The sequence below is a fragment of the Toxoplasma gondii genome, chromosome VIIa (assembly GCF_000006565.2).
Source record: "Toxoplasma gondii ME49 chromosome VIIa, whole genome shotgun sequence".
Lineage (NCBI taxonomy): Eukaryota > Apicomplexa > Conoidasida > Eucoccidiorida > Sarcocystidae > Toxoplasma > Toxoplasma gondii.
Window position 1 is genome coordinate 1,711,931 of NC_031474.1, and position 9,618 is coordinate 1,721,548.

General features: G+C 51.0%; 1 protein-coding gene across 1 annotated transcript in view; it reads left to right on the plus strand.

Moving 5' to 3' along the window:
• TGME49_204560 (type I fatty acid synthase, putative) overlaps nt 1-9,367 on the plus strand; it is a gene marked incomplete at both ends in the record, with an annotated part of 22,855 nt that extends 13,488 nt beyond the window's left edge. Inside the window, 7 exons of the mRNA XM_018779311.1 lie at nt 225-943; nt 1,202-2,573; nt 3,137-4,170; nt 4,807-6,358; nt 6,696-8,003; nt 8,332-8,477; nt 9,103-9,367. Of these exons, the coding sequence (XP_018637297.1) occupies nt 225-943; nt 1,202-2,573; nt 3,137-4,170; nt 4,807-6,358; nt 6,696-8,003; nt 8,332-8,477; nt 9,103-9,367 (6,396 nt within the window). The remainder of the gene's footprint in view (nt 1-224; nt 944-1,201; nt 2,574-3,136; nt 4,171-4,806; nt 6,359-6,695; nt 8,004-8,331; nt 8,478-9,102) is intronic.
• Nucleotides 9,368-9,618: the final 251 nt, after the last annotated feature.

Genomic DNA, 9,618 nt, shown 5'->3' on the forward strand with positions numbered 1-9,618 from the left:
CCTTCGCCAGCATGGCGCCCCGATGAGCTCAGAGCGTGGATCCAAGCCACGGTCTCTGGCGCCGCCAAACAAGTTCTTGAACTGCAGAAGAACCACCAGCAGATGCACCTCTGCAGGCGCTGGGAATCGATTCGTTGGGAGCAGTCGAATTCCGCAACGCTGTTCAGGATGCGTTCGACATCCGCCTATCCGCAACGCTTCTTTTCGATTATCCGTCGGTTCAGGCTGTTTCGGACCATCTGTGGAGCATGGTTAGAGCCAAAACTGCTATTGACACTTCTTCCAGAGGAGATGACCAACTCGCATCTGCTGCAGTCCTACAGGATGCTGGCGTCAGCATTGCCGTAGTGGGGATGGCTTGCAGGCTTCCCGGTTCTGTGAATGACCTGGAGGCCTTTGAGGAAATGCTTCTCACGTTCCAGGATTGCATTCAAGAAATTCCACCATCGCGTTTCAGTATAGAGGAAGTATACGATCCGGATCCCGACGCCAAGGGAAAAATATATGTTCGCGAGGGAGGGTTCATTGACGGCGCGGAACTCTTTGACAACAGATTTTTTGGCATTTCTGATGCCGAAGCCCGAGAAATGGACCCGCGGCAGCGAATTTCTCTAGAGGTGTCTTATGAAGCATTGGTAGATGCCGGGTATAGTCGGGAGGATTTGCTTGGTTCACCCATAGGGGTTTTCGTCGGAGCAATGAACCACGATAAGCTATACGATGACTTGCGACAACTTACCAGCTATAGTGGGACATCGACTGCCCTAGCAATTCTCGCAAATCGTCTCTCGTATTCGTTTGGCCTTGTGGGACCGAGCGTTACCATAGATACGGCTTGCTCTTCGTCGCTTGTGGCTGCGGAGTACGCGACACTTTGCGTTGCATGCGGAAGGTCCAGGCAAGCTGTGGTGCATGGCATTAATGTGATACCAAAAGTTGAAGGGTACGTTCTGTGCTGCAGGGCACGAATGCTGAGCCCATCCGGGCGCTGTCGAACATTTGACGCAACTGCTGATGGGTACTGTCGAGCTGAGGCATCAGGGTGCATAGTCATCGAGCGGCACAGCTACACGGTCGCGACGACCACGACCACACGCCCGCACTTTTAGCGGACACCACACAATCACGTCGGCAGGAGCGCCAGCATCACATCACCTAACGGGCCTGCACAACAGGCAGTAATACGTGCTGCTCTACGCAGCGCCAATGTCAACTCGCCGTTATCCGTTGCGGTAGTGGAGACGCACGGGACAGGAACGTCTCTCGGAGACCCAATCGAGATCGGCGCCCTCCAAGCCGTCTACGGGCAGGGAACAAGTGCAGACACGCCTCTTGTTCTGGGAGCGCTCAAATCGCGTATCGGGCACACAGAAGGTGCAGCTGGTATCGCTGGGTTCATTAAACTCATCTGTTCACTTCGACAGAGGATCGCCCCGCCCAATCTGCACCTCAAGACATTCAACCCCCACATCGATATCTCGACGGCAGATTCCTCGAGGCCGTTCCTGTTTCCTACGAAAGCCTATCCGCTTGACACACTGATGACTGGAGAGAAGACCGAGGCGCTTCTTGGAGCTGTCAGTTCATTCGGGTTTGGAGGCTCAAATGCGCATGCAATCGTTGAGGTCCCTGCACGCCAAGGGCCAACGGGTCGGGATGCAGCCTACGCCGGACTCAGAGGTGCGGATGCTGCCACAGAGGCACATCAACCAATGGTGTGGCTGTTCACCGGCCAGGGATCTCAGTATGTGAACATGGCGAAGTCTCTCTACGAGACAGAGGAGAGCTTCAGGCAGACAGTGAAGGAATGCTCCGCATACCTCGCAACAGAGAAACTACTGCCGACAGAAGGCCCGTCGAGCCTCGAGGATATAGTTTATCCGGGGCAGGACACAGATGCTGAGGAGGCAGAGCATCTGCTGATGCAGACACAGTATTCGCAAGTGGCAATTTTCGTTGTTGAGCTGGCGCTCACTCGGGTTCTGAAAGAGAGGGGACTACGTCCAGCAGCTGTTTTAGGTCACAGCCTCGGCGAATACGCCGCTGCAGTCACAGCAGGAGTATTTTCGTGGCGCGATGCTCTGCGCGTTGTCGCCGTCCGAGCACGCATCATGTCTGAGCAGGACCCACAGGATGGTGTCATGGCGGCATGCCGGTTGTCGGCCGCTGAGGTTCAGGCGGCCTTAGATTCAGACCTGAAGAACCTGAAGTCTGTGGCTGTCGCTGCCGATAATGGCCCGCGAAGCGTGGTGGTGTCCGGAAGAAGGTCGGAAGTGGAAGAGGTCCTCTCATTCTTCAGTATTTCAGGGAGGGCTCGCTTCCTCAGGGTTTCGCATGCCTTCCACTCCCCGCTAATGGCAGGTGCTGTTGAGCCTGTCAGTCGTCTCTTTGAGAGAGTTGAATTTTCGGAGCCGGCGATTCCGTTTATATCGACCGTGCTTGGCCGCCTTGCTGTCGGCAGCGAGTTGAGTGACGCGCTCTACTGGTCAGAGCAAATCACAAAATCCGTCCGCTTCCGGGAAGCGGTGGTAGCGGCGTTCGGTGGAGCGGTAGCAGGGCTTTCAGCAGTTGAGGTTGGACCCAAAAGGACGCTTGCTAATATTGGGGCTGCGTGTGTTAATGGTGCGACGCATCCAGGTTGTGCGTGGTTGTGTGTCATCGAGGGCCCAGCTACGTCTGAGTCAGGTTCGCAGTTCGAGTCTTTTTTGAAGCAGGTCGCATCGTTGTCTAGCCGTAAGCTTCACTGGAATCACAGGTAAGCATGGACAGCTTGTTCGTAACCGTATGAGAAGCTTTCGTTGTCTTGACATTTATTTGTTTTTCTTTGAGGCTGTTGCACACGTAGTTCTGGAGGAAGCAAATTGTAAGCTTGAGTAGGACAGATGATTGGCGTGATGGCGTCACTTCATGTTTCGTCGTCCCACGTATCCCTTACAGGACATTCCCTCTAGCAAGGCTGCAGGAACAGAAGACGGAAGACGCTGGCCAGAATCTTAGGAGTATGGCTAAACCAAGCCCTCACTCACAACCGAGTATCTGGAGCGAAAAATGGGCATACCACTCCAGTGTTCCGGAGAACGATGCGGTCTTTAAGGTGCCAAAGAAAGCTTGGATTATCGTTGGTGTTCCGTCGCAGCACATGGCTGAGGTCCTCCTTAGTCTGAAAAGAATGGGATTGGATACATCACGAGTCTGTGGGCTTGGTGCCATCTCGTCTATGGAAACTCTTCAGAACCTTGTACAAGGAGGGACTTGGGCAGGCATGCTGGTTGTTTCCGGGCTTTGGGCAACCGTATCAGCCGTTGAGAGCCTGACAGAAACGGCCCACATTCTGCGCCACTATGCATGCCTTTCTACAGAAATCGAGGTACCTGTATTGGCTGTTGTTACCCGGGGAGCGCAGCGCTCTGTAGTGTCGCCAGAGACGTTTGGTCAAAGAGAGAGACCGACTCTTGAATCAGTTCCGCAACAGAATCAAGTTTTTGGTCACCTGGAAGATGAAGTGCCTGTGCATGCCGGGTTGCTGGCCTTCTGCAGAACTTTGCGTTTGGAGATGGGACGCTGCTGTCGTCGGTTCAAACCGTTCCTGTACTTTGACACCGACAGGCTACACCCAAGGCAATCGAAAGAATCGCTTGACTACCGTCTAGGAGCAGTTTTAAAATGGTTGTCTCGGAATGACGTACCAGCTTCCTTTTCGGAACAAATCCGGCCAGATTCTGACACACTACGTGAATGGGACATTGTCATCAGAAAACAATCGTACTTTGTTCCCCGAGTTGCACCTGTTCTTCTGAAACAGCCGAGCACAACCGCGGCTGGCAGAATACAAAAAGCCAAATCTTATATTGTGACAGGGGGGTTAGGTGGCATAGGCATCGTCGTGGCGTCTTGGCTGTTGCGTCAAGGTGCAGGCAGGATTTTCTTGTGGTCCAGAAGAGGGGTACCGACAGATGACGTGAAAGAAACCAATCAATGGTGTGAGCTGAACGCTGCCATGGAAACCGGGCGAATTCAAACAGTCAGCTGCGACGTCTCGGAGATCGAACAAGTCCGCCATTCGATTGTATTGGCTGTCACTGACTCGATTTTGGGAGGTATTTTCCACTGCGCAGGCACCGAAGGCAAGGGAAAATTGCAGGACGTGTCCCAGCAGGACATTGCAGACGTGTACGCTTCAAAAGTGGAAGGTGCATGGAATCTACACCGCATTTGCAGTGAAATGTCCATAAACACGAACTTGGACTTCTTTGTTTTGTTCTCTTCAATAGCTGCACTGCCAGGAAACGATGCCTTCGCAACATATGCAGCTGCAAACGGATGCCTTGACAGCCTCGCTGAGCACAGAAGAAGTCTCTCGTTGCCAGCACGGAGTATCCAATGGGGCCCGTGGTTGGATGCAGGAATGGCCGCTCGAACGCCGTCCTTTGAACGTTTCATGAGGTCACGCGGCATTCGTGGCTTTCACAACGAAGAGGCGATTTCTCATCTGGAGACTCTTTTGACAGCGGACGAAAGTCTCACGTGTTGCGCAGCAGTGCACGTAGATTGGCGCATTTACGCACATATCTTCGGATCGCACGTGCCCACATGGTTGCAAGACGTGGTCCCAGGCCTGCAGACAAGCTTGACGCCTTTTTCAGAGTCAAATGTTCCGGAACAAATGCATGGCTCGATGGATATTCAAGGGGTCGAATCCGCCGTTATTGACGTAGCAAGAAGGTTGTGCGGAGCTGAAGGTATCGTGTCCGCCTCTACAGAGATAAGCTCACTGGGTTTGGATTCGATTGGTGCTGTCGAATTCAGGAATGCTTTGCAGGAGGCACTCAAGATAAAACTGCCTGCATCCCTTCTTGTTGAGTATGCATGCCTTAAAGACATTATCCAGTTTATCATGGAAAATTGTTTTTCCGATGCGGCAAGGTCGACCAGTGATTTGGTGCCTCTGGTGACACGTGAGCCTGCCGCCAATGACCAAGGCTTCGCAGTAGTTGGAATGGGATGCCGAATTCCTAAAAATGCTACGACAACTGAAGAATTCTGGGATATGCTTCTTCATGAAATCGACGCTGTGTGTGAAATACCGATGGATAGATTCAATATAGATGCGTTCTACGATCCAGACCCCGAACAAGACAAATGCTATACTAGAGAAGCCGCGCTTCTGGACCATCCTGATTTTTTCGATAACACGTTTTTCAATCTAAGTGATCAAGAAGTTCTCGCAATCGATCCTCAGCAGCGCGTGTTGCTGGAGGTAGCTTACGAGGCGCTTTTCGAAGCAGGATTCACGAAAGAGGCACTGCTCGGTAAAGATTTCGGTGTCTTCTGTGCAGCATACAACAATGACTTTCAGTTTACTAACCTCACCCAAGGAAAAGCGACCATGTGCGTTTTCGACAAGGGGGAAGGCCGAGGTCGAATCCCCTCGCTTGGAGAAGCAGCAGGCTATCCTGAACCTGGAGGATTCATGTGCTTCATTCCAAATAGAATATCGTATTCCTTTGGCCTTACAGGGCCGAGCATTGGAATTGATGCTGCATGCGCGTCGTCCTTGGTTGCCTTCGATGCCGCTGTGACGAAACTGAAACGAGGAGCATGTTCAGGGGCACTCGTAGGAGGAGTGAACATAATATTGAGTCCAACATTTTTCCTCGGTGGTTGCAAAGCGCACCAGTTTTCTCGTGCTGGGAGATGCAAGACTTTCGATTGCAACGCTGACGGTCTTGTACGTGGAGAGGGGTGCGGTGCAGCCTTCTTACTCCCACTGGATGCTGCAAGGGAAACGGGCGCTTTCGTGCATGCTGTTGTTAGGGGGTCCGCTACTTGCCATTACGGCAGAAGCTCTCAGATCACCTCTCCAAACACACGAGCTTTGACCCGCGTACTACGGCTTTCGCTGCAAGACGCTAGCACGGCGCCTTCACTTGTGCGGTACTATGAGGCACACGGGACTGCCACTGTTCTTGGAGACGTCATCGAAATGTCAGCAGTTAAAGACGTCTTCCAGACAGGTCGAAATGCCGCAGCGCCACTGCATATGGGTACAGTGCACAATAATATTGGGCACCTCGACGCGGCAGCTGGAATCGTGGCATTCTTAAAAACTGTCTTGTGCCTCAAGCACAGATTCGTCCCGGCAAACATACACTTCAAGTCATTGCATCCAGATATACATGGAATAGACACTCAGCTCATTAAGTACACAAGAGAGTCCCACAGCATAATGACAGACGATGTCGCTACGGGCGTCAGAAAAACCATCTTCGGCGCAAACTTGGCATACGGAATGGGTGGGAGTGTCGCCGCCATAATAACCGAGTCTGGCGATGAAGAAGCAGACCGACGTTCATTGAAGGTAAGCTAGATTTGGCGGTGGGTTGATGACGCGTAGAGAGTCATTCGTTCCCCATGTCACTTTAACTCAGCGGCTAACTGCCAGTCAGATATGCGAGATTTCAGTTTTTTCATGAGATTGACTTCGATGAAAAGGATCCACCACCCCTACCAGCACGCCGCGTCGCAACGTGAGGCTGCGAGTGTACTGGTTACCCTATCTGGAAACAAGGAATCCGACAAACGTACCGCTCGATCATAGAGTCGAAGAAACTCTGTAAATCCACATGTATCCGGATACACCCACACTGTGCAGTAACACGTTTTCTTAAACCACTTTGTTTCCATTTTCTGTCCAGGCTGCTCCACGCCATGTGTGGAATCATCGTCGATTTCCCTTAAACACGCAGAAGTTCGTCTACCTTATGGGTGCGATGGGACAGATATCGATGGATGACATGCCAACTCCTCAGTCGGACGTCATCCACGTAATGAAGCGTCTCTCAGCTACAGCACTGAATGTTGCTTTTATGAGGAAATTGAGTCCTTCCACGTGTGCGGCCGGCAGCATTCGCTCAGTATTTCTAACTGGTGCCACAGGGTTCATTGGCAGCCAAGTGCTCTTTCATCTTCTCCAGGTAAAGCGTCAGGATCCCAAGCTTGGAACAGAGGACAAGAAGCTCACCATATACTGCCTGGTCCGCGCCAGGGACAGGGCCCACGGCATATACAGAATTAGAGACTCTTTGGTGGGTCGTGGAATCGAATGGAAACATGAATTTGATCAGCAGGTAATCCCCGTCATCGGGAACTTGGAAGAAGGTGAAAACATGGGATTGGGACCGAAGCAAATGCAGTACTTGGAGCAAACTGTCGACGCTGTCTACCATGCCGCCGACTACGTAAATTTTGCAGCACCATATGATGCGTTAAGGAAATCAAATGTACTATCTTTGATACCCATCTTGAAGCTTTGTACAACGTATGTGGCAAAGCCTCTACACCTTGTCTCAAATTTCGCACACCACCTCCAGTATTTTGCTGGGTTCTCGGAGGATTTGAATATTGCAGTGGATGAAACAGTGTCACCACCTTTGAGTCCTGCCAGCATTGACCGTTTGGAGCAGCAAATGCCTGCAGGGATTATCGGATATCCGTGGACAAAATGGGCTGTTGAGGAGATCATTGGCCGTATGAAAGACGTCCTCCACGAACGGTGTGAAGAAGAAGGTCAAAGGGTTTCCATGGAGGAGTCAGAAAAGAAAGATATCCTTTCAAAGTTCCAGGTCACAGTTTACCGGCTGCCCAACTCTTGTGTGTACTACAATAATGGCTACACAAACTTCGCAAATGCGTCTTTGTCACTTGTGTTAGCCTCTGCACAAGAACGGATGATTCCCCCTGGCGTGCTGCCTGTCGGTGCGCCTTTCCTTACAACGCCGGTAGACCTCATTACAGGGATTCTAGTCAAACTCTCAATGACTGAGAGAAAGAGACACCACGTTTACCATTTAGTATCCCTTCGGGTAGCAAGGAGAAAGCACGTTGTGCAGGCGATAAAATGGCTCTTTCCAGATAGTGTAGAATGCACAGCAGATGAACTTTTCAGGCGCATCGACGAAAACAAAGAGAATTCACCGGCACATCCGCTACGAGCAGCAATGAGAGTAAGCATGCAGCATTTATAGAATTACATCAGATGCTGCGGTGCGTGAGCGTCAGAAACAGTAACATGTCCCCACCAGTCCACCTCATTTATGTAGGTCGTTTATGCGCATGTTTACGCTAATCCGCAGACGGCGTGTAGAGATCCATTATGCGTTGCTCCTACAAGAGAGTGACAAACCGAAAGCTGCTAGTTGCCCCTTTTCAATTGTGACCACGTTTATCGTTCTACACAAGGTACGCGATATCACTTCGGCACGTTCGATGTGTTGTCAAGGTAGCCACTAGAAACTCAGCCCACGTATTTCTTTGTTTGATGCCCATGTACAGTTTTGGCGGAGGTACTGGTACTCTTCGGATACAGATCGCGACAGTCCGTTTCCGGTAGCGGTGAACAATGTCGAAGATGATCTCCCTGGTGTAATGGCGACATTCCCTAGCCTTGCTGATACCTGGCTAAGAATGGCATCATATTGGTAGGTTCCTTTGCCAGCTAGTCCAAACTGGCGCCAGGTACTGAAGCGCAAGTTATTCTACTGGCCTGTTAGCAGGTGTGTCAATGAGTGGTTTCCTCTTTTTCTTGTTCTCGCGTGCCGTGTAATAAACATGCGATTATACCCGATGTCTTTGGAAAGAGGGAATCCGAAAAGACAGCTGCGCTAGAGGACGAGAACGTAGTTTTGGTGCCGGCGATTACAAAAGGAGACGTGAGACAGGGAGAGACAATTTTCCGATAATCGCTTTGGAAAATCAAACAGAAACAGTTCCTCTCTTCTTCACTGTGGCAGCTTAGGGACGGGTTTCTCGCTGAAGAGTTCGGTGCCTGCTTTTTTCGAGGCATGCATTATACTGCAAGGAACGTGCGTAAAGAAGACTGCCAGTTGCTGTAGTAAACTAGCACCTACTCATGAAGCCCAAAACTACACAGACTTCCTTGTCTAAACAGACTGCTTCAGCGCCTTTGCCAAGAAAGGGACGTGGTGTGCAATGCCGCCTCCCGATTAACTTCGCCTACAAAGGACAAATACGTGGCTCAAGTATTCTGATAGTCCTTCTACTCGTGTGCCAGGTGTATCCATCCTTTCCTTCTTCTCCGTGCAGCGTGAAAAACTACCATATGGTTCGACATCCCGTCACCCTCGCAATTTCCTTCGAACGCCTGAAGAAAGCAATCGCTGGCATTACCAAACAACGAATTGATGAGCTCGCTTTGCCGTCTCAAACTCAGGAGCTCCTCAACGAGACTTGCTCAACAGAGGATACCACAGACATTGCAGCTGTAAAGGCCCTAGTCGAACATGCAAACCTGAGAAAGTACGATGACTGTGCCGTTTCCGACGTTCCAGATCCGCGGGCACGTGCCTAAAAATGGTAACGCTCCCGCGTCATTTCTTCGCTTGCAGATTTCTGCTCTTGAACATGAGAATGTTTATACCGTGATTCGGCTGTTCCCAAGAATCGCTACCTGAGTTCCCAGTCCCAAGTGTTTGCTTCTCAATGAGTAAAGTTGATGCGAAATGTTGGCCTGTTGTCTACATTTTGTATTCACGCTGAGCAAACCCGACAACTGCGTGAGTCAACCACAATCTGTCCTATGCCGATAGCACACGCTGTATA